Below are 26088 nucleotides of genomic sequence, written 5' to 3' on the forward strand. Positions count from 1 at the left end.
TCCAGAATTAAAAAAAATAAATACAAAATTTTATGAAAGCAAATTATATTTAAAGACTCAAGAAGATTCCTAGGTAAACATTTGAGAAATATTCCAATTTAAATTTAATTTGAAGCAAATTTGAATAAATGCAGATAGCTGAATTAATCAAAAATATATGTATTCAATTTCTATTTACAAAATTCGCAAATTTCAGCTAGCTGAATTGATTAAAAATGACAATTCAGCTGACAGCATTGATAAAATGTATATATTTTTAAATTACAATTAATTTAGCTAAAAATTGAATTAACACAACTCTTTCTAATTTATTCAGCAAGCTGAATTCATATTTTTTTTAAATTTTGGTACTACGAATAAAAAACATTTCGGAATTCCGCAAAATATTGATACATTTTTTTGGATTTTCGACGATATTCAGCTAGCCGAATTTATATATTTGTTTTGCATAAATATGAGTTTGACTTTGTTTGTGATATTCAGCTAGCTGAATATAATATATTAATAATAAAATTCCAATAAACTAAGGTGTATAGTAGATGCTACACCACTATCCTACCAAATTTCTACAAAAAAATCGATTCGAAGTTGAGACGATTTTAATCTAAATTATATTTCTACCTGCAGACCCTCGTCATTTTAAATACCGAATGAACTTTTCTTTATCCAAGTTGTGCCATAGGTGTAATAGCTCAATTAGTTAAACGGCTTAAGAAAAAAAAACACACACACACACTGTAAACTTTACAAAAACAAACTAAAAACCTCTAACTGCCTCGCCTGAGCGTTCATGTTTTTTCGGGGAGTCTGTCAGTGCAGTATATCTCTCTTCGCTTTAACTTACCGTCTTGTTTGCCTTGGTATAGACTGAGTCCAACAAACTGGTGCCTTATGCGTTTGTAGATTACGCGATGACTTATATGTCAAATCACCACATTCGGATTGCCATACTTGTAGATTACCCTCGGCTGGATAAAATGTATAGAGACTATTTGTGGATGAGGCAATAACCGGTGATCCACCGGCTGCTGCCACCAATGCAGCAGCGGCATCACCGACATTCGTTGAATTCAGGACGGTTGCGGCAGGCGGTAATGCGGCAGCAGCTACGGCGCTGGAGGCCAATGTTGCACTGGAAATGGGTTGTACGAGAAGAGCCTGGCTTGCGGCTCCGGGTGGCAGAGTTGTGACCATTGCATTTTGTGCCGCCGCACCGGGATATTTGTAGTGTTGCATGCGCGATGGGGTTGCAACTGCGGCAGCGGCGGCGGCAGATGATGATTCATGTTTGAGTATAAGGGCATTGGAGGGATCATAGCCATGACGTTGTCGAGAAATGGCATCCACAGAATGGGAACGTATGGCTGCACCGGAACGATGCATTAACATCATATTGCTGCGATTGTTGTTCGAGGAGTTGGAGGAGGAGCTCACCGTTTTCAATATGGATGGTGACATGGCTCGAGTTTTGGCTCGTCGAAAACCACTGTTATGCGAGTTGGCGGCCGCCGAGGTATAGCGGTGATTCTGTACCGCAGCTGAGGCAACCACAGGTTGCCGTTGTTTTTGATATTGCAAACGTTGCATGGTTTGTGGTGAGCCCATTGCCGCCGAGTTGGGTGAGGCCGACGAAGACGAGGAGGATGATGTGCCCGGACATGATAATGTGGTTTGCAGTACTGGTATGCCATATCTATTTTCAGCCGAACCCCTTCTCTGCTCCTTGAAATATTTTTCCAATAACTGTTGCTGTTGTTGTATCGAAGAGGAGGAGGATGATGACGATGGGCCGCTGCCAGTCACCATGGGACGCCTGGTGATTTGGGGAACACCCATGGCTCCTGCTATTACACGATTTTTGGATAAATCCATAGACTTGGTGGCTGTGGCCAAAGCATGACCTGCCGTCGTTGCTGTGGCCGCCGTTGGGGATGACGACGATGATGATGTCGTCGTGGTAGCTGACAAATCAGCATTGGCTGACAAGCCGCCAGTGGCAGCTGATGACAATTGTGCCAATGTAGAACCACCGACATTTTGATGTAATTGATTGTGGTGTTGGTGTTGTTGTTGGTAGTGTTGTTGTTTGTTGTTATTTGCATTTGTAGCAGCTATTGTTGACTTGCCAATATTGTTATTGTTGTTGCTGCTGTTACTGTGATGACTGTTGTTATTGTTGTTGCAGTTGGCTGTGGTGCTATTGTTTGCCGTTCCACTTGTTGGATGCTCTGAATCCGTTGAAACCCTATCCGGATCACTTTCAAAACCTTCATCGAGCGATCGTGTTGGGCTCAAGATGGGTTTCGAATGTTGCTGTTCCAGTTTCGTTGTTGTATGCATGGACGTCATTATTACATCTTTTTTATGTGACATATTTGCCAAAAAACAATAACAATAAGTAAACTTAACACTTGACAACTCTCAGAAAGAGAAGCTTACGAAGGAGGGCGGGCACTTTTGTATTCTTACAAGATCGTATTACTTTAGTAACTTTTTTGTTTTTTGTATTCTCTTTTTTCTTGTCACCGTTTGTGATTTACACTTGAGTGAATCTTTTTCTTCTTTTTTTCTGTTGTAAGCGAGTCGTTTGTATGTAAGTGGGACTGACAGACCGAACAATATATACGTCTTAGCCGGTGAGGCTTATACAACAACTATAACGTTTTGCAAATGCGTAAAACCGGCAGATATTTTATTTCGTTTAGATGGTTTGCAAAATATTTTTTTTCAACACAGTTTTATATTTTCAAAATTTGTAATTTATTTCCAACACAATTTTTTGCAATAATCTATTTTTTTAAATTGATATATTTTTCTTAAATTTGTCACTTTTCTGTAAATTTTTCTCTTAGGTTTGATTTTTCATTTTGTTGTAATCTTTCTGTTGTCATAACTTTCATTTATTGATTTATTTATATTTCTTCAAAAAATTTTTTTTCAAATCTTTATTTCAAAATTTTATTTCACTCTGTGATATTGACACTTTGTTTCTTCTAACGTATCCGCTGTTAGATGATATTCAATCGCTCGTTGATTTTTATTTTTCTGTTTGGCCGTTACGTTTTCTCTAGATATTTTGTGTGCTTTTCTTGTGAAGCTTGTCTTCTTCGATTCTCCGCTTACTATGTCTTATGCGCACGAAAGTCGTTTTCATACTAAACATTCATGGGGCCCGACACTATGACTGTGTGTTGTTGACGTCCGGTGGTGATTCGGCGGTGCTCTGTATATTTTACTCTGGCTAGCTGGTTGGCGCTGCTGTTGTTGCTTCTTCATCATCATCGTCGTCGTCGGTTTTATTAACGTTTTTGTTTGTGGGTTGTTTTCGGTTCATCTAACAGCAGCTTAACAACTGGCACTTGTTTCATGTTGACAGTGATGGAATCATGGACATTATTTGGACTTTTTAGGGTACACAAATTTGTACAAATTGCTTCGTGAGAGGGAGAGTGGGAAGGAGAGAACATGACATAAGTGACGAATGTTTAATTTTTAATACTATTTTTACAACTCAACAGAGTTTGAAAACTTAAAAAAAATTTTCAAGGCAGATTAAAAACAAATATTTTAATTTCGATATTTTTATAACCTTCACCACACTGTGGTACAAGGTATTATATCCTTGTGCATATGTCTGTAACAGGCAAAAGGAAACGAGATAGACACATTTTCTAAGTCGATATATGCATGTCCGTCCGTCCGAATGTCTGTCTGTCCATGTTAAATTGCAAACAAAGTACAGATCGCATTTATGATTCGAATTTTATGAAATTTGGCACAGCTCATTTATTTGGTCCAAGGACGAACCCTATTAAAAAAATAGGTTTAGATTTAGATATAGCTCCCATATATAGTTTCGTCCGATTTAAGGTAAATGGTGCACCAAAGTCCCTATATATCTTTCGATTTGCACGAAATTTGGCACAGCGTAGTGAATTAGGTCTAGAATGATGTGTGTTAAGTTTCCTGAAAATCGGTTCAGATATAGATATAGCTCCCATATATATTTTCGTCCGATTTAAGGTAAATGGTGCACCAAAGTCCCTACATATCTTTTGATTTCCCCGAAATTTGACACAGCGTAGTGAATTAGGTCTAGAATGATGTGTGTTAAGTTTCCTGAAAATCGGTTCAGATATAGATATAGCTCCCATATATATTTTCGTCCGATTTAAGGTAAATGGTGCACCAAAGTCCCTACATATCTTTTGATTTCCCCGAAATTTGACACAGCGTAATGAATTAGGTCTAGAATGATGTGTGTTAAGTTTCCTATAAGTCGGTTCAGATTTAGATATAGCTACCATAAATATTTTCGTCCGATTTAAGGTAAATGGTGCACCAAAGTCCCTACATATCTTTTGATTTCCCCGAAATTTGACACAGCGTAATGAATTAGGTCTAGAATGATGTGTGTTAAGTTTCCTGAAAATCGGTTCAGATATAGATATAGCTCCCATATATATTTTCGTCCGATTTAAGGTAAATGGTGCACCAAAGTCCCTACATATCTTTCGATTTGCACGAAATTTGGTACAGCGTAATGAATTAGGTCTAAAATGATGTGTGTTAAGTTTCCTGAAATCGGTTCAGATTTAGATATAGCTTCTATATCTGCCAAAATGAAAAATTTAGTATCGGTTGCAGACATGTTTATAGATCCAATTTCATGAATCCTAACAGACTGCGACGCCTGTTAGGATTCATCTGTTGAATATACCCAAAGTGGTGAAAGGTATCATATAGTCGGCCCCGTCCGACTTTAATACTTTCCTTACTGGTTTTTATAGTCCTTAATAGGCGTGGATTTTTAAAAATATTTTTTTTTTCAAGAATTATAATAGACGTGGATTTTTAAAAAACATATATTTTTTAATAACCATAACCCTTTCAACCCAGCCCTTATCGAGCTGTTCTTCCAATATTTTTCCAAGTGCATCTCAAATATTCCACAAAGCTCAATCTCATTCAAGCCAATCGGTTAATAACATAATACTGTTAACACATTCACTCTCTTGGCCAAAACAAACAACATTTCTCAGTACTCTAAATATCAATGAGTATATGGCAAATATATTGAACCTCTCTCTGTATCGCTCTGTTGTTTTACCCATTCGGCTCCTCGCTTATTTTTATCAATGAACAACAAAACGCATGGCGAAACATGTGGTTGGGTCCCATTCGAATAGCGGCAGTGAGTGGAGGTTCGGAGATATTGTTTTGTTTTTATTATTTCTTGTTATTGCTCTACTACTGCTCTCAGGCACCTGTTCGCTGCAGTGCAGTTTTTTGTTGTGCTGTTTGTTCGCCTTCTTCTTCTTCTGCCACTACTGTTGGCCATGTTTTGGGCCACAAGAAAACGCTTACTCATGATAATATTATTGCTTATTGCCGATACCGTAGTGAAGTGGAGTAGAGTGGAGTTTTCTGGCAATGTTGTTGCGATTTTCCTCCGTTTTTTTTCTCTTTAGCTTGGAGTAAAGTTTGCTGTTGTTTTTATTGTTTGTGGTTATTTTTGTTGTTGTCGTTGCCTGCGAATGTTGTTTAGCTTAAAGCATTGCATCTTTTGTTTTGGAGATACTTTCATTGATTTCTAGCAAAAGCAAGTTTAGGAGGTTACAACATTCGAACGTCGCCGACAAACTACGGGAACGAGCAATTGTTGGTCGAACAAGTAGAGAGAGAGGCTGTGTGTGTGTACGCCGGAATATATCTGCAATGAAATGTTGGCTATGCATTTATAACGGTGTTATGTTGTGTGTGGCAAAAAGTTGTAAAGATGCAACTCAAGTGCAGGCATATGGGCTGAGTTATAGTTTACATTACAGTGGGTTTTCGGGGCGAATTTTTCATTTACGATGCACTGAGAAGTTATAAAAATATATGGGGATTTAAAAAAAAAATATTTTTTCAAGAAAATAATTTTCAACAACAAACACATAGGCTTGGATTAAAAAAAATATATATATTTTTTCAAGAAAATAATTGGCGTGGCTTTTTAAAAAAATATTTTTTCAAAGCCAAACATCGGCGTGGATTTTTTTTTTTAATATTTTTCGAAGCCAATTATAAGCTTGGATTTTTTAAACAATATTTTTTCAACACCCAACATATGCGGGCTTTTTTAAGCAAATGTTTGAAATGTAGAAGAAAAATACCACTGTGAAATCTCTAAAGTGTGTAATATGTACAAGGATATGTGAGAGTATGTGTGGTCACTTGGTGGTAATGTGAAAAAATATAAACTGGGGTTGCACATCCATGGGGCTATGTATCGGCATGATTGTGGACAATAAAGTGAGTGCAATTCAATGGGCTGCAGCAATTGTTGTTTTTTTTTTTTTCTACCACCATTGAGGATAAAATTTGCCTGGCGAGCTTGGAGAGCACAAGTGCAGCGGAACTTGCCGCTGTAAAAGTTTTCTGCATTGTCGCCTTGCTTGATATTGTATTTTCATTTCTTTTTTGGTGGCGCTTTAGCGGTGTTCACCTATGTGCCTCTGGATAGATGGCAAAAAAACGACTGAATGACTAACAGACAGACTACCTGACTGCTTGGTCGATCGTTCGGTCGATTGTCTGTCTAGCCAGACTGACGATGTGTACTGTCGATGATGTTGGCTACTTATGGCCATTTTGCGGCATTTTGTCTTTGCTGCGGTAAAAAGAAATGAAAATCGACTACACACAAACGCACATCGCCAGGCGCTTGCCCAGGAAAACCAACAAACAGTCGCATTGACAGACTGGACGGACGGACATACAGAGTGCATGGACAGACGGGCATGCTTAGTGCACACTGCGCTTTTGAGCAGGAGAATGGAAATGTAATGTGTTGTAGTTTTTTTGCTTTTCATTTCTTCCTTTTGTTTTGTGGGCTTGAATCGGAAAATGTACAACGAGAGTGGAGTTGAGATAAAGCCTAGTTGTTGTTATTGTTGTATGTTAGCTTGTAAATGGCTAAACTTACTACCAGTGTTAATGTAAATGTTAACGTTTTGTGTTGTTGTTGCTGCTCTTGTTGCAGCCCGAGTCATCGTCTATTGCCCTTATAGCTAGCTGTACGAGCAGTGTGATTGATTTCCGGGTAAAATGTCTGAGGCGTTTCAGCTGTGTAAATGGTGTTTAGTTACTACAGCCAGGTTTGATCTCTTTTCCCGGGTATTGTATTTCTTCGGCAATGTTGTAGTGTGGCGATGTTGTTGCTGTTGTTGTTTTTGTTACAATTGTTACTTGTAGTTAGCAACAACATTATTGTTGTTGGTTTTTTTTTTTTTTGGTACCACCAGCAATCGAAAAGAAAAAGTGTTTATCACCATCTGAGCCGGCTCAGGATTGCGAAGCATCCACCATCGCCTGACACAACCAACCAACCAGTCAGTAACATAGCCATCCACTTTATTTGTTACCGAAAAAAGAAGTAACATTTAATAAGAGAAATTGTTTTACAAACTCTTTACCCCTACACCACCACCTCCTCCGACACCTAGTATGGTGTATAGGCCTATCGAGTACTGTGATGAGTGCTAGTCGTCCGGCATGTACTCTGAACGCATTGTCAATGACAACAACAAAAAATGTCATCCTGCCACCACCAATACAGGTTCAGCGAGATTCCATCATTGAATGTTTAACTTGTGTTTTATTTTGGTCTGTTGTAAGGTCAATATTAACGGTTAATGCGAGTTGTGGCACAGTGGTGTTGCAGGAAATACAGGCTAGAAGATCAAAAAATGCAGACTAGAAGATCAAAAACCCTTGACGTGGACTACTAATATAAAAATCAAGACTATAAGTCCTGATTTTTAAGAATTATTTTAAAGGATTGCCAGACCAATAAACTTGGATTTTCAAAGAATTTGTATAGAGGACTTACAGATCAATAAAAGTGGATTTTTAGACAACATTTTTTAAGGATTTCCCGACCAAATAGCGTAGATTTTTAGAGAATATTTCTTAAGGATTTCCCGATCAAAAAGCATGTATTTTTAAAGAATTTTTGTAATTTCCAGACCAAGCGTGGATTTTTGAAGATTTTTTTCCAAATGACTCTCTGAACAATAAGCGTGGATTTTTAAAGAATATGGATTTTTATAAACATGGATAAGCATGGATTTTTAAAGAATTGTTTCCAAAGGTTTTTAAAGAATATTTTCCAAAGGATTTTTAAGATATTTTCCAAAAGGACTCCTATACCAATAAGCGTGGATTTTTAAGGAATACTTTTTAAAAGACACACAAGCACAAAGGCCTGGATTTTTAAGGCACATTTTTAAAGGACACCCAGACCCAAAGGCCTGTATTTTTAAGGCACATTTTCTGAAGGACACCAGGACCAAAAGGCGTTCAAAAAGGGGTGGATTTTTAAGGAATATTTTCTAAAGGATACCCACACCAAAATGCGTGGGTTTTTAAGGCATACTTTCTAAAGGATACCCACACCAAAAGGCATGGATTTTAAAGGAATATTTTCTAGAGGACACCAGACCAAAAGGCGTGAATTTTTAAGGAATATTTTCTAAATGACACCCCATATCAAAAGGAGGGGATTTTAAGGAATATTTTCTAAGAGACACCCAGTCCAAAAGGCGTGGATTTTTAAAGAATATTTTCTAAAGAATATTATTTTAAAATTTTGTTTATTGGTTTGAAGTCCTTTGAGATATGTTTTTATTTATCGAGGAGACCTTGGGAGATATTTTTCTAATTTGCTCTTACGTGTCAGTTAGTCCTTGGCAGAATATTCTTTAAAAATCCACGTTTATTCATCAGGGAGTCCTTGGAAAAATACTCCTTAAAAATAATATTTAAACACAAAAGTTTCAGTGTCTAATATGGAAAATATAATTTAAAAATGTAAGTTTATATGTCAAGGAGGTCAAAATCCAAGATTATTTATCTGTGAGTTCCTTAGAAAATAATATTCAAAAATCCAAATGTATTGTTCCTCTAAAATATTTTTTAAGAACTCGGAGTTCTTTGAAAATATTTTTTTAAAACTCCACACCAAATAGTATAAAAGTCCTTGAAAAAATTTGTTTCAAGTATTCCCATAAAACTTCAAAGTATGCTCCTGCATTCCTCATTATCAATTTCAATTGACCTAAAAAATTTAATTTCTTCTACTTAAAATCTCCTTATGGGAATTTTTATTACTCTGTCTTCCCCTCAACCTTTTCCAGCGACATAAAAGGTCGAATTAACGGAACTCAAGCTGTGTGTTTTTATAGACCATTTTTCAGTTTTTTGTTTGGGCTTCCAAACAATTTAACAAAGCAGCTGCTGCACTTGTTCTGCAATTCAATTTCAATTTCTTGGCTACTGTATTTGGCATTTCAAAGGCCTAAATACACACACCGCCACGACCGGCGATGATGATCATAATTAAAACGAATTTTCATTATCCACTTTTATAGGCTCCATTAAATGCTTTAATGGCCAAGCCCAAAGGGGTATTTCCATATGATGATGAACTCCATTATTAGAGAGAGATGGCCACAACTAACAGCCGGTAATGTGTGTAAATATGTATGTAATCGTATGTAGTCAAATGCATACATACATTACAACACTGGAAATTTCGCTGACGGTAAACTCGGTTCAATGATTTAAGAAGAAATTTCTTTCTATAGTAACGTTTTTGTTGTGTTTTTGTTTGAATGACTTAGTGTTTGTCGGTATCTGTGTCTGTCCGTCTGCCTATCTCTATTAGCTTTAGATGATATCACAAAATTCTAGACATTTATATTGCACTTCGCTCTACTGTTATGTCAGTTGAAGAAAAGCTATTAATTAAATAATACAGTTGCCAATAGCAGTCTGTCTGTCAGTCAGGCTGCCAGCCAACCAGAGAATATCTGCTTTGCAGCGTTAGCAACAACAAACAAAAAAAAAAAAACAAGTTAACAATTAAAGTTGATGAAAAACCAACGTCGTAAAAACGCAAAGAAAACGCTTTACACATAACGTAACGTCAAATATTTTTTACCCGTTTTGTATAAAACAATGCCAGGCTGGCAGACAGACAGACGTTCGGACGGACAGACACATAGGCACGCACGATCACTCGTTTGCCAGCTCGCTCGTTAGCTTAGCAGTTAAATACCTCCCACCAAATGGCACTACTTTCATTATTTAATTCCTATGGCCATAAACGCAAAATCTGCCAAAGAATTTCTTCCAATCCATTCTAACATCCAAGCAGAGCCAGTCAACGGAGCCACTCAGCCATCCGCAGTTGACTGTTACAATTACCACATATTAATAATAGCAAGACTGTGTCTGTGTTTGTTTCCTTTCCTGAAGACCACCATCATTCTGGAAGCTTAAATTTTCCGTAACTACAATAAAAACCACAACAAAAATCGTTAAACAGCTATGTCGATAACTGTGAAAAATGTCGCTTTAGTTTTGAGATACACATTTGCCAATTCTATGGCCATAAATACAGTGAATGCATCTTTGGAAAGAATAACGAGTGGGGAGGGTTGGAAGTTTAGTAGTAATAATTATGACTGTAGATTTTCCATCTGATAACAACATTGTCTTGATCAGTATCATCATTAATGGCTTTGGAAATGCTGTGATAATGCAGCAGAAATCATTCTAGATAATACAGGGAGAACCAAAAACGTTTACACATTTTAATGATTCTGATTGCTTCAGAAGTCCATGGAAAGAAACCTCAGGCTCCTATAAAATCCACATTTATTCTATAGGACGTACTTTCTTTATATTCGTTTTTATCGGGGTGTCCTCTGATAGTATAACGTCCATTGAAAATATTTAAAAAAAAAAATCCTCGATCATTGATCTAAAAATCCCCGATCTCCCTGGAGAATATTTATGAACAATTTACGCTTATTGATCTGGAAATTCTATGGAGTACATTCTTTTAAAACTCATGCTTTTGGGTCTGGGAGTCTTTTAGAAAATATCCTATAAAAATCCACACTTTTGCTCAGGAAGTCCTTTAGAGTATATTCCTTCAAAATCCAAGCGTATGATGGTTGGAGTCCTTTGCAAAATGTTCTTTAAAATTCAGGTTTATTGCTCCGGGAGTCCTGTAGAAAATATTCTTCAAACAAAAATGAGTACTTTAGAAAATATTCACAAAAATTCATGATTAAACGTTTTGGAGCACTTTAGAAACTATTTTAGATAAATTAAATATTCCTTTAAAATCCACGCCTTTTGGTCTGGGTGACCTTAAGAAAATATTTCATTAAAATCCACGCCTTTTGGTCTGGTTGTCCTTTAGAAAATATTCCTTAAAATCCACGCTTTTTGGTCTGGGTGTCCTTTAGAAAATGTTCCTTTAAAATCCACGCCTTTTGGTCTGGGTGACCTTAAGAAAATATTTCATTAAAATCCACGCCTTTTGGTCTGGTTGTCCTTTAGAAAATATTCCTTAAAATCCACGCTTTTTGGTCTGGGTGTCCTTTAGAAAATATTCCTTTAAAATCCACGCCTTTTGGTCTGGGTGACCTTAAGAAAATATTTCATTAAAATCCACGCCTTTTGGTCTGGGTGACCTTAAGAAAATATTCCTTAAAATCCACGCCTTTTGGTCTGGGTGTCCTTTAGAAAATATTCCTTAAAATCCACGCCTTTTGGTCTGGGTGTCCTTTAGAAAATATTCCTTAAAATCCACGCCTTTTGGTCTGAGTGTCCTTTAAAAAATATTCCTTAAAATCCACGCCTTTTGGTCTGGGTGTCCTTTAGAAAATATTCCTTAAAATCCACGCCTTTTGGTCTGGGTGTCCTTTAAAAAATATTCCTTAAAATAAACTCTTATTGGTCTAGGAGTCCTTTACACAAAATATTCCTCAAAAATCCACTTTCATCGGTCTACGATTTCTTTATAAAGTATTCTTTAAAAATCCACACTTATTGGTCTAGAAGATCTTATAAAATATTCCTTAAAAATCCACGCTCGTTGGTCTAAGAGTTCTTTATAAAATATTCGCTAAAATCCACTCTAATTGGTCTAGGAGTTCATTTCCTGCAGAAAATATTATTTAAATTTCATGCTTATTTCTCTGGGAGTCCTTTAGAAAAAATTCTTTAAGAACCAATTTGGGAGTCCTTTAAAAAATATTCTTGAAAAATCCACGCTTATTTATTAATCTGTCAGTCCTTGCAAACAATAATCTTTAAAAAATCAATTCTTATTGCTTGGCGAATATGTTCATTAAATCTTCACGATTAATATATTGCAGATCGTTTTCAGTTCGGTATTTGATCAAAGAATTTCAAAAAGAACTGATAAATCGTTTGGGAGGAAACTGCAATTTAACTAAGCCTGACATTTGATTACTTTCTAATATTAAAAGTGGTCTTTGCTCCATCTCGTTTTCTGCCTATCTCTCCTTTTAATCTTAATGATCAATTCGGATCATTATTTAATTACTATTTTGTTAACAAATTACATATCTATGGTATCTACAAGTGAGATATGATATTTAATGGCAAAATGCAACAACCACTGGATATAATTTACAACAAAAAGAAGAACAACAACTGCAGATGATCGCAAAGAATATTTCGAAGAGGAAGAAGATGCAACAACAACATCAGCAACAGCAGCAGCAAGGTAATCAATTAAGAAATCTTACAAATGACTAGAATGGGAGAATAAACTGGAAGCCGGAAGAGGGGAGGATGGCAAGACAGGGGGGTACACAAAGCAAAGACGCGTGCCATCATCACAAAACATTATTAGAAGCCAAGTAGAAACACAAAAACAATAACTAATGTAATAAACAATACCAGCAACAACAACTAGAACTGCTTCTACCACCTTTAATGCGCCAAAAGCAACAACAACGAAGACGACGACGACAGTGTTGGTAGCCAGCAATTTAACAAGTTTATAACTATGACAAGGCAAAGTAAATAGAAAAGCAAAAGAAAAAAAAGACCGATGAAAAACACAACACCGATAGACAATAGTCTGACCGGCAGCAATAACATGAATGGTAGCCACAACAACAAAAACAACAACGTGATGACAGAATCAAACAAGAACCAATGCCTTTGGCCATAGCTTTGCTAAGACAGTGATCAGAATTGTATAACATCGTCATTATGACGATCCGATCTGAGTCATGGACGACACTGCCAACAACATCAGAGCTGCCGCACTCTCTCGCACTTCTTTCCATCACACTGTGGCTATCAGCTGACTCCTCTATGCTTAGCTTGATTGTCGTAGCCATGAATCAATGCTAGCAAAATTTGAACAGACATTCTAAGTTAACATGTCTCTTATTTATGAAGTGAATAAAAAATAAATAACAAACGGTTGAAAATTGGATAATTTAGATAACAGCTGATTCAAGGAACTTCTATGAAATAGTGATGCATACTTTTAGGCGATATAGATTTTTGAGAATATTTTTGAAGAGCTGTCAAAAAAAAATCTTTTTCAAGGCAAGAAGAATCAAGAAGATTTTCTAAAGGACTCTAAGACAGATAAGCGTGAATTTTTAAAGATGATTCTCCAAAGGATTCCCAGAAAATAAGCTTGGATTTTGAAAGAATACTTTCTGAAGGACTCCCAGACAAATACTCATAGATTTTTAAAGAATACTTTCTGAAGGACTCTCAGACAAATACGCGTAGATTTTTAAAGAATATTTCCTAAATGAATTCGACACAAATAAGCGCGATTTTTTAAAGAATATTTTCTAAAGTACTCCCAAATATTTCCTAAAGGAAGCCCTAACTTGGCCAATAAGCGTGGATTTTCAAAGAATATTACCTAAAGACCTGACCAATATACGTGGACTTTCAAAAAAAAAATCCAAAATCGTTCCTGACCAATAAGCGAGGATTTTCAATGGAAAAATATTTTTTCATGTTTTTTCTAATGCTGTTTGGAGTTTCAATATATATTTCATTATGTTTTTTTGTTCCAAAATCCATATATTAATTGATATCTTTCCCAATACCCATAAAATAAACAGAAAAACCAGACCTTCAAATCAAATCTAAATTCATCTCATAATGCATTCCAAATCATGTTGAAAACAATCGCACCTTATCCGCACATACCCACTCACAGATTACACACCATACGCTTTAGTGTCTGCATAAACTATGCAGCGGCTTAGCGTGTACTTGCACTTGTTACTTTTTCCGAATGCAGTTAGGCTGGATGTGCATGCCCAATTCAACTTCCAGTTTTCAAAGCGACAGTCGTTGGAGAATGAGATAAAAAATGCCAACATTTCCCTAATTGTGCTGGCGTTCGATGCCGTCACAACAACAAGAAAGAAAAAAACAACAAACCCAACAAAGACCTGTGAAAAATGTTGAAAATCCAAATAATGCCACTGCACCAATACCACGACAAAAAATACCGCGCCACCAACAACATTCAAGTGAACTTTCTTTTTACGTTAACTTTTGGCATTGCTGCACAATGGGTCGGAGCTTTTATAGGTAATATTTGGAAAAGCAAAGATCGAATCTTATTTTCAATTCATATTAAATATCTTTACTGACACATAAGTATGAATTGAAAAGGAGATTCGATTTTTGCTTACTGTTTCCAAGATGAAATTAAGGGTAGTTTTTTCTGAACAAAAAACAAATAGAAACGAATTTTCACATTGTGCCCCTCCAACAATTGTTGATTTTTGTTTAGTTTGTATATTTTTTTTCACTAAAAAATCATTTTCATTCTCAGACAACTCACACGACTGTTTTCATCCGATAGGGTTGGTGAATTTGTGGGCCTGTTTTCCATAACAGCCTACCAAAACAGAAGTTGCAAGTCGGTGTTATCCCCCAGATACATAACGTCGTTGCATACAATGGTGGCTGTGACATTGCCACAATCAACTGAAAACAACATAAAAATCGGCAATAAAATAAAAACAAACATCATCAGCACCACCACCACCGTCACCAAGACTAATAAGGTGCGAGGGAAAATTATCCATTTCTACCACTGAAATGATGATAAAGTCGACTAACAACCATGGAGACCCAGTCAACCAGCCAGCCAGTCAGCTAGATCGTAAAGCTGCGACGACAAATGTCTGGGCCTGTGTAGAAAATTAAATAATTTCAAATATTTATTGTTGAATTGTCTGAGGATGAGAGTCGGTTTTTTTTTTTTGGTTTTTTTGAATTTTCATTCATAGATTCAATACGCACGGCTAGTTGGAAATCAACAGCGGTGTAAGAGTCTGCCGGTGAAATTATTTACTTGGCAAACAATTTATGGGATTACCAGACGTCGGCGACAACAAGTTGTTGTTATTGTTATTGGGATTTATTTAAGTCAACTTGAGACGTAATCTAGGGTGAATTGAGAGAGGAAGAAGTAGTTTATTTGCTATGGAAAACCCTGACAAAAATTCAATGATGCTCTGCACTTCTTTTGATTAATGGCCCCCCCACATGGCTAATCATAAGATTTTTGTTTAAATCCAGTCTTAAAATATTTTAGAAAAAATAACCCTAAAAAAGTTAGGCATCATGTCCTTTAAAAAACTTTTTTTATAAACTCACCCTTAGAATTCATTAGAAAAAATATAATTTAAAAATCAATATTTCGATGTCCTTCGAAAAATTCTTTGAAGTCCTTTGAAAAAAATATTCTTTTAAATCCAAAAAATAACTCTTTGTAGTAATTCAAAAAATGTTTTTTAAGAAGTTTTTTGAATATCGTTTAAGGTAAAGTCCTTATTTATGATGGCGGGCATGATAACTCATCACTGGAACATCGGAATGCGAAAATTCCAACGGTATTATCAAAGGTACATGTCTGGATCTCGTATGAACTAGGATTATGGGCTTCGCTCAAAAATCAACAAAATGGCGGACCTTTAAAAAATATTTTTGAAAAATCGCCTATTTTTTATCACAAACCGAGTTAAAAAATAAGGACGATCTTGACCGATTGAATTTATCCTAGTTCAAACGATAGCTATAACTCACAGAGAAACGTCCCAAAATTTGGAATCGATCGGATTATTAGTTTTTGAGTTATCGTGCCCGCCATTCGCAAAAACGCTGTTTGGACAAATTGGCTATATCTTCAAGAGTTATTGAGATTTTCACTTGAAATTTTATAGGGACGTTCTTGAATTATTGTAGATTCAATACAAAATTAAGTTTTTTGAAACCGAGGAAGGGGGGTCCCCTTAAGTCATTGTCTTTGGTCCTGTATATAAGTCCTGTAAAAAGTATCCTTTATACATCCTTAGTTTTTTTAACTTCAAATAGAAGTACTTCGGAAAAAATGCATTTAAAAATCAATACATTGTACCCTTAAGTCCTTGGAGAAATAATTTTTTTAATTCCTCTTATAAGTCATTAAAACAAAAAAAAAATCTTTTGAAACAAAAATAAAATAGAATTCCTTCGAAAAAATAATATTCTTTAAAAATCCACTCCTGTCTATAGTCCTTAGAAAGAATATTCTTTAAAAATCCACACCTATCTATAGTCCTTAGAAAGAATATTCTTTCAAAGTCCACGCCTATCTATAGTCCTTAGAAAGAATATTCATTAAGCCTTTCAGTGTTTTTGTCGAATATATTCGACATTAAAAAATTCTCTCTTTCTTTGCGATTTTTCGGTTATCCTATGTACCGTTAACATTGATGTTTTTGTTCTTGCGGAAAAAAGACGAAACTGAAAATTTCTTTTATTTCTAAACTCTATGCCTTTATATGATTTTAAGTACAACATTTTAGATTTTTATTTTGACAAAAAAATTTTTTTGACACTGAAAGGGTTAAAAATCCACGCCTATCTATAGTCCCTAGAAAGAATATTCTTTAAAAAACCACTCCTGTCTATAGTCCTTAGAAAGAATATTATTTAAAAATCCACACCTATCTATAGTCCTTAGAAAGAATATTCTTTAAAAATCCACGCCTATCTATAGTCCTTAGAAAGAATATTCTTTAAAAATCCACGCCTATCTATAGTCCTTAGAAATAATATTCTTTAAAAGTCCACGCCTATCTATAGTTCTTAGAAATAATATTCTTTAAAAATCCACGCCTAGAAATCCTTCGAAAAAAATGTTATTTAAAAATCCACGCCTAAAAATCCTTTGAAAAAAAATTCTATACATTCTTGTATCTTACACAATATTTATTTCTTCTTTCCGGTATAGCAGAAACCAGCTCCTTTTTACTTTCTTCTTAATCATTACAAAAGACGAAGAATATCCAATAATAATTCTTATGCAATCTTTAGCAAGAATAATAGCTTACCAAACTTGTATTTTTTTCTATCTCTCTGCACGAATAATAATATTTGTCGTGCTTTCATTGTAAGCCACCACCAGCTCCACCACAGGCACGGAGACATCGCCGGGCGAGGAAAAATAGCTGTGGCATTGTTAGGCCAGTCAAACCGCATATTTGCAGCGATGCTATTAAGCGTGCAAAAATCTTAAACATCTTCAAAGATTAAACAAATATTTTTGTTTTTTTTTTCATATATTTTAAATGCCTTTGTTTTTGTGGCTATTAAAAAGCAGGATTTCTGTGGCCACTTTTTCTTTGGGAAGAGAAAGAAAACACCACAAAATAAATAAAGAAAAATATTATTGAAATTGTTTTTTTTATTTGAAACTTGAAGTCAATATTTTCCAAATCGACTTCCTTGTCGTGAAAACTAAAACAGACATATGCGGAAACTTTACCAAACTTCTCTACGCATTTAATTTTTCCAATTCATGGTTATTGTTGTTGTCATTTGTCGTTTCAAAGGTTTTCCTATTTGAGCTCCTTTCCAGGCAAATTGACAAATAGGAAGTTTGTCGTAATTGTGGCCTACCGGCCTGCCGGTCTGCTTGTATTGGAAATTGTAAATTTCACAGGAATTCATTGAATGTTTCAGGCGGTGAAAGTAATAATTGTGTGCGTGTGTGTGTATTTGCAAATATTGACAATATTTAAAGGAAAGGAAAATATTACTTTTCCCGGAAACCAATAGGATGGAAAACAATGAAGTTTTATATAATTATTAGAGATGGTAAACATGAACTTGGGAAGTATTGACTTAGGTCTCTATACTTCGACTAGTGAGTCGGATTATTATTTATTGGGTGTTATTTCAACCATTTGAGATCCAGCCCCTATCCTTGTCTTCCATAGCTTATAAATCATTTATTTTTATTTTTTCAATTTGAGTTTAATTTCCAAGTCCAATCCAATTATCATTTCTTCCTAATATTTCCTAATCACCACCATCAAGATAACTCTTCCGTGTCCACAATTCTTCCATCACCTTAACACATCGTCTAATGAGATTTTATGTTCTAATGCTTTTATAATTACGCCTCCCAACTGTACTTAGCCAAAGACGATAAGAACCAACACCAATAAACGTTCAAATGTACCGCCACCTGTCCAGAATCCCGAATAGAAAAAATCTTCTGTTTTTCTAAGGACTATAGAAAGGCGTGGTTTTTTAAAGAATATTTTTTCTAAGGACTATAGAAAGGCGTGGTTTTTTAAAGAATATTTTTTCTAAGGACTATAGAAAGGCGTGGTTTTTTAAAGAATATTTTTTCTAAGGACTATAGAAAGGCGTGGTTTTTTAAAGAATATTTTTTTCTAAGGACTATAGATAGGCGTGGTTTTTTAAAGAATATTTTTTTCTAAGGACTATAAATAGGCGTGGTTTTTTAAAGAATATTTTTTTCTAAGGACTATAAATAGGCGTGGTTTTTTAAAGAATATTTTTTCTAAGGACTATAAATAGGCGTGTTTTTTTAAAGAATATTTTTTCTAAGGACTATAAATATGCGTGTTTTTTTAAAGAATATTTTTTTCTCAAGGACCTATACCAGGCGTGTTTTTTTAAAGAATATTTTTTCTAAGGACTATAGAAAGGCGTGTTTTTTTAAAGAATATTTTTGATATGGACCTCCAGCTCTTCCATGAGGAAGAGCTCTTTTCTATCAAGAAGATCTCCAGCTTTTCTATCAAGAACACCTCCAGCTCTTCCATGAGGAAGAGCTCTTTTCTATCAAGAAGATCTCCAGCTTTTCTATCAAGAACACCTCCAGCTCTTCCATGAGGAAGAGCTCTTTTCTATCAAGAAGATCTCCAGCTTTTCTATCAAGAACACCTCCAGCTCTTCCACAATTAAAACCTTCATCTCTTCTCAAAGAGGAACTCCAGGTCTTCTACTAAAAAAACTCAATATCGTCTATCGGACTCATCTATGAAAGTAAACTTTTTCCATGAAGATGACCCACAGCACTTCCATGATGAATACATCCACCTTTTCTGTGAATAAGACCGTCAGCTCTTCTACGAAGATGACATCCAACCCTTCTATGAAAACTATATCCAGATCTTCTATAAAAATACCTATTTTTGGACTTTTAAGGAATTATTTTCGAAGAGGCGTACAATGGATGGATTTTTGACATGAATTTTTTAATAGAAGGCAACATGGTACATTATTATACCTTTTGGTCTCCTATAAAGAAAACCTTCTTGTCTTCTATTTCCCTCCCTTTTTGTTTTCTGCAGTGTATTTAACACTTCAAACAATTTCTAATTTGAAATAAAAACTTCCTCTCCTTGCCATTCTGGTTGTCATTACCAAATGCTACATCAACCCGACGGTTATCATCTTCATCAAAGAAAAACACCAAACAAATGTTGGTATTTCACCTTAGCCGTTGCTACTTCTCGGTGTCGAAAGACTTTCTGATATGACAACTAACTCAAATCTGTGAAACTCCTAAACAATGCAACATTGTCGACAATTAAATGTTGCAGCATGAATAGAATAAAGCGAATGCTTTTGTTGCACTTTCCTTTGAAGAAATGCTTTTGGAGTTTGGCTTTTGTTTCCACATTTGATACTGCCTGACTGCCGGATGGATATGACGGGATAGCCGATGTAGTGCCAAAGTTATCATCTTCTTCTTCTTCTCAGCGTCATCATCATCATCAGTTTAGTGTGATGATGAATTAAAGATAATTTACCACCACTGGCAGTGCTCAAATATCTTCCGGTCCATCTTCGTCAAACCTGGGCTTCCTTGCAACAATTAGTTGCAGCATTAATTTTTGTGTCTGTGTGAAAGTTGTTGTTGTTATTGCTTCACCTCTCTTCTACAATTTCTTTGCCATATCAAGATTGTCATATGTCAGCGTTCTAACCATTCCCAGTCATGTTCAAATACCCACTTGTTGCTCATCAACAATGAATTATGTCTGCTGCGATCTGATGTTTTTGATATGAAATGATATCTGTTTGCAGTGCATCTCAGGGGGACATACTTTGGATACATACGTGGAGGACAGGGAGTTAGTTGGATGTTGGAAAATCAAAAAGGGAAATAATTCTTAAAGAATATTTTTTTCATTCGCCTAATGATGTGAATGAAATGTTAATTTCATCATCATAATTTATGACGCTTTGTCGAAAATTAGTTTCTAATGTTTGTTGTGTATATGAGGCGAATAATATTTAATTCATTTAAAATGAATGATAATAAAATTACAATTTTCTATAGTAATCAGCACAGGATTTCCGTGGTGAAGACTTCGGGATCTTCCACGTAAATCATTTAATGAAAAACAGCCTTAGTCTACGGCTCTTTAATGAAGAAGGCATTCAGAATGCCTTCGGCTCTTCAATGCAGAAGAATACCTCAAGCACTTCTAGAAATAAGGCCTCAAGCCTTTAAGTGAAGAAGAATACCTCCAGCTGTTTTATGAAGAATACCTCCAACTCTTTTATCTTATATTATGAAGAACACCAGCTCATCTATGAGAATGAAGGCTCTTCTTTGAGAAAAAAAAACACCTCCAGCTCTTCTATGAAGAAGAAACCCATCAGGTCTTTTATGGAGAACACCTCAAACTCTGATATGAAGAAAATCTCAGCTCTTCTTTGAAAATATATTTTACTAAGAAGACCTCCAGCTATTTTATTAAGAAGCTCTTCTATGACGAAAGGACCTTCAAGCTCTTCTTTGAAGAACACCTTTACCTTTTCTATCAAGAAGATAACCTTCAGCTCTTCTGTGAAGAAGAAGACCTTTATCACTTATGTGAGGAAGAAGACCTCCAGCTCTTCTTGCGGTTCTTCCATGAGAAGGCCTTCTGGCCTCCTATGATATGACCTCCTGATTTTTTATAAGAAGAATTTTTATCCTTCTCACCTTTTCTAACATGTTTTTTATTGTTTGGGGGAGGGGAGGGGGGGGGGGTTGTGGTGGATTACCCAATAATTTAGCTTTACAACAACAATATTTTCATTATCTCCTCTAAGACCTTGGCAAAATTTAAAGATCAATCACAACCTTTGACATTTCACATATTCCAAATATTTGCCTAATAAATATGTTGAATAACCTAATCGATGTTTTTTTCACAAAGGAGACCACTAAATCTTGTCAGATCGTTCATCATACTTCATACAACAACAACAAACGTCCAACAAATTCGAGCCAATCTAACTCATCCAAAATCAAATGACTAATGAATAATTAAAAGAATCATGATCCATCTAAACAGCAACAACAACATCGAAAATTTTAATTTTGTTGTTGTTTATTTTAGCATTGGCCAGTGAAGGCCATCAGTCCACGTTTAGTTTTTTTTTTTTAATTTTTGTTGTGGCATTTTTTGTGTGGTTCACGCATGTGCGTATTATGGCAAATCAATCATTTCATGATCGGTGTGAATTTGATCGATCTTCCCACTCCATCCATACACCCATCCATTGGCCAGCATCGTCATCTTCCGCAGCCTCAGCACCATCTTACATAAGAGTCAACCATGAAACATAGGTATTTAAGTAGTTTATGCCTGAAAATAATTTGCGTATTTCTTCTTCGAATATGGCCTTATGGAGGAATGTAACAATCGTCAAAAATTATTTTTGCAATTACCATTTAAGTAACAATGGGGAACAACAATAACAACATGAAGATGAAGTTGGTCGGATATGGTCAAACAACTTTCTAAATACAAACAGATCGTATTTTTCGAGATTTAAACAATGATATACATATAATTGAATATTGACCAGCCCCATTCTCATCATCATCTTCATCGAGCGAAGCATCACCACCACCACCACTGGTATGATGATTCAAATTTGTATTGCGCTATCATCTACAAAATGGCAATTGTTTTAAGTTTGAGGTACTATGTTGAGTATGACAGAGAGGTATGATGAGATTGTCAAAGTGTTTGCAAACACCATAGAAGAGCTGGAGGTATTCTTCATAGAAGCACTGGAGGTCTTCTTTATAGAAGAGGTGGAGGTATTCATCATAGAAGAACTGGAGGTCTTCTTTATAAAAGAGGTGGTGGAGGTATTCTTCATAGAAAAGCAGGAAGTTTTATTCTGCATAAAAGAGCTGAAGGTCCTCTTCTTGATAGAAGAGCTGAAGGTCCTTTTCTTCATAGAAGAGCTGAAGGTCTTCTTCTTCATAGAAGAACTGAAGGTCTTCTTCTTCATAGAAGAGCTGAAGGTCTTCTTCTTCATAGAAGAGCTGAAGGTCTTCTTCTTCATAGAAGAGCTGAAGGTATCCTTCTTTATAAAAGAGCTGAAGGTCTCCTTCTTCATAGAAGAGCTGAAAGAGGTCTTCTTCTTCATAGAAGAGCTGAAGGTCTCCTTCTTCATAGAAGAGCTGAAGGTTTTCTTCTTCATAGAAGAGCTGAAGGTCTCCTTCTTCATAGAAGAGCTGAAGGTCTTCTTCTTCATAGAAGAGCTGAAGGTCTTGAATTTAAAATATTGTTGGAACACCAGAAGAAGGCCTTTGTTATAGAAGATCGTATTGAAATGCGAAGGTCTCTTCATAAAATAGGGTCTTCATTGAAGACCAGAAGATGATATGATTAATAGAAGACCAGTTCGGCCCAATATTGTCGTGGGACTAAAATCTTCTTCATTGTCGATTTCAAAGTCGCATAAAAAACATTTAGTGTCTTTCTTGTATATCTTCTTTTTTTATTATATGGTAACAAAAAGTCGACGAACTTCTTTTCAAAATAAATGTTGATGATTTTTTTTTCTTCCCATGCCTCAGAAGTTTTTGTACATTTTCAAAACTAATCACTTGTTGCCACCTAATGTCAAACACTGCTGTGCTGCTAGGGTGTAATTAACCATTCAATTGTAAATATTTGCTAGCTTATGACCAGTAGAGTCTCTATGATGATGACTTATGTCGGCAAGTGTAGTAATTATGTCAAGGATGTGTGAGTCTGAAAAGACTACATTTATGTTTTCAATAACCACCACCATATTCACTTCCACTACCACACATTATTATTATTCCATCAATATTCAATTGAATTCAATTTTGAGTTGAAGTTTAGAGCAGCTACGTGTTTGCAATATTTGAAAATTCAAAATAATGTGGCTAATCGGATGATGGCTTTTGACCGGTTGCTATTTTTTCGCTGTTTCGGTTGTTCGTTTATTTATTCAGCCTGTCTTGGGCACTTGCAATGCGGAAATCTTTTTTTATTCGTACATATGGTTATCATCTTTTGATGTTGTCGTTGTGGTGGCTATAATCGAATTGGTAATTTGTCAAGTTCCGTAGCATTTTGTATTTTATTTATTTTTTGCTTTTGTTGTTGTTGGCTTGATTTCCTAGTCAACGACTGCAGTCCAGTTGTTTCTTGACCATGACAATGGTTATCGGGATTTTCTGGTTTCAGTTGCAAGTTTGTATGCGGCAACCATTCATTTGTAAATCGCTTAAAATGTTGCAGTTGGCTGAATGGTTGGAAAGAGAGAACGAGAGGGGGAGTGGAGTGTAAGCATCAACATTTTATTAATATTGTCTGTTGTTGTTTCTGTTGCCCAATCCGGCTGTGGTAATGATATCAAGATTCCTGCTTTGGACCGCCTTATGTGATTTTTGATCGATGTAATAATTAATGGTCATGCTTTTTTACCAGTTACGAGGGGGGAGAGAGAGATAGGTGATATGTTGCAGGATATATAGGTAATGAATCGAAAAATTGATAAGGAAGATCGTCTATCTTCTTTGAGGAAGAGACTTTGAGTTTTGAGAAGGTCTCATTTAGCTCTTCTTTAGGGAGGAAGATAATCTACTCTTCTATGAGGAAGAAAAATACTTCCTGTTTTTAAATGGGTAAGAAGAAATTCAGCTCTTACCTTCATCTGTTATATGAGAAAGACAATTTTTCAAAAATTCTTCAACGAAGAAGACCTTCGGATCCTCTATGAGGAGAAGTCCTTTAGGTTTCCATGTCTTCTTCTTTTCTATAAAGAAGGCCTTCATCTCCTCTATGAAAAAGAAGTACTTCAGTTTTCTATGAGGAAGAAGACTTTCAGCTCCTCTATGCAAAATGAGACCTTCTATGAAGAAGACCGTCAACACTTGTTTGACTAAAATCTTCAGTTTTTCCATGACGAAGAAGAACCCCAGTTCGTCTGTGAAGAAGACCTTCAGCTCTTCTATGACCTTCCGATCTTTTATGAAGAAGAAAAACTTCAGCTTTTCTTTTCTAAGGAAGAAGTAGACCTTCAACTCTTCATTCTATAAGGAAGAAGAATGCCTTCAACTCGTCTATAATGAAAAAGAAGACCTTCAGCTGTTCTATAAAGAAAATCTTTAGCTCTTCTATGAAGAAAACCTTCATCTCTTCTATAAGGAAGAAGAAGACCTTTACTCTTGTATGGACCTTTACTCTTGTATGGGGAAGAAGAAGACTTTCAGCTCTTCTGTGAGAAAGATGAAGACGTTCAGCTCTTCTATGAGGAAGAAGAAGAGCTTCAGGTCTTCTTTAGACCTCCTTCAGATCTTCTCTGACGAAAAAAATGTCTTCTATGGCGAAGAATATGACCTTCTGCATTTTTCTGACGAAAACCACTTCAGCTCTTCTATAAAGAAGAAAAAGGCCTTCAGCTCTGTTGTGATGAAAATCTCCCGCTCTCCTATGAGTAGGAAAACCTTCTACTGCTTTTTCTTCTTATTTCTGCATTTTTCTTTATAGATATCCCTCCCAAAAGCACTCCACATATGGTATTGTCTCTAACATACCAACAAAAATAATAGAACCGTATCTTCATTCTAAGGCTGGATTTTTGTTAACTTTTAACTGTTACACTGACATTAAATTGATTGCTGTTATGTTAAGGACCGTAATGCAATAATGCTGACGAGGATGGCGATGATGCAAACAAGCCGCATCCAGCCAGGACTGGAAACATTGATAATAGGCAGATGAGTGAAATATGTTTGCGTTGCTACATCTGGCTGCCGTCGTCATCGTTGCGATGCCGTGATGAAAAGCACATTGACAAATTGTTAAATCAAAGATTTTGCCACACACACACCCCGACATACACATCACAACATACAGTAGCTCTTCTATTGGCCTGTCAGTTTAAAGGTAAGAAATGGCAAAACAGTTGACTTAGGCCACATGGGATGAGATGGGCCACATTTCCAAGGAAACTGTCTCCAAAGATTTGGTTGTAGTTTTCTTTTTTCCCTACCCAGCCAAGGCAATTTACATGAAGGTGGCACTTGACATATGCTTTCCGTCATTTGTTCGGCTTGTAAAAGGACACATTTGTCTGCATGTCTGTCGTCTCTATTGAACCATGGTTTATGTGAGAAATCATTGAAATCGTTGTTGGGATAACACGCCATCTGACAACGGCAATAACGACAACAACAATGACAGAGGTTAAATAAATCACACATTTGTCTTTTTCCAGGAAAACGAAACAAACAGACAGACAGACATACGCTCACACACATGACAAAAAAATAAGGTAACTGATTTGCATAGACAAATATTTTTTTATTTTTTTCGTTTGCGGGTGCATTTTCCAACCCAAACAGTAAGTTTACAGTTATTGTCAACATGACAGAGGATATCAAGTGTAACAGCTACACATACACACATTACCATCCTTTATATAAATAAACACATATTACTATTTCTAAGTGTGTGTGTGAGGGTATATGTTTTCCATTGTGGTCATGTTGTTATCCTGCCTCGATTTAATGCCTTTGCTTGGGATGTTTTGCGGTGATAGCGTCGAAATGAGAAAGTTCGTTGCCTAAGTCTTTTGTTTTGTGGT

General features: G+C 35.8%; 1 protein-coding gene across 1 annotated transcript; it reads right to left on the reverse strand.

The window, feature by feature from the left end:
• Positions 1-840: 840 nt before the first annotated feature.
• Positions 841-2392, reverse strand: LOC133328349 (myosin-G heavy chain). The gene is made up of 3 exons (XM_061536919.1): positions 2131-2392; positions 1804-2052; positions 841-1743 (listed from the first exon to the last, which is right to left on the reverse strand). Exons 1-3 carry the CDS (start codon positions 2371-2373, stop codon positions 841-843), a joined length of 1395 nt encoding a protein of 464 aa, XP_061392903.1. The 5' UTR covers positions 2374-2392.
• Positions 2393-26088: the final 23696 nt, after the last annotated feature.

This window comes from Musca vetustissima, unplaced genomic scaffold (genome assembly GCF_032173495.1).
Source record: "Musca vetustissima isolate MV318-11 ecotype Yass unplaced genomic scaffold, APGP_CSIRO_Mvet_v1 utg5393, whole genome shotgun sequence".
Lineage (NCBI taxonomy): Eukaryota > Metazoa > Arthropoda > Insecta > Diptera > Muscidae > Musca > Musca vetustissima.

Excerpts from the sequence above, each read along its gene's own strand:
- LOC133328349 (XM_061536919.1), bottom strand. The coding sequence starts at position 2,373 with ATGTCACATAAAAAAGATGTAATAATGACGTCCATGCATACAACAACG. Across the intron at positions 2,053-2,130 it reads GCAGCAACAACAATAACAAT|AATCAATTACATCAAAATGT; the intron begins ATTGGCAAGTCA and ends CACCAACACCAC. Across the intron at positions 1,744-1,803 it reads AAATCACCAGGCGTCCCATG|TTATTGGAAAAATATTTCAA; the intron begins GTGACTGGCAGC and ends CAACAGCAACAG.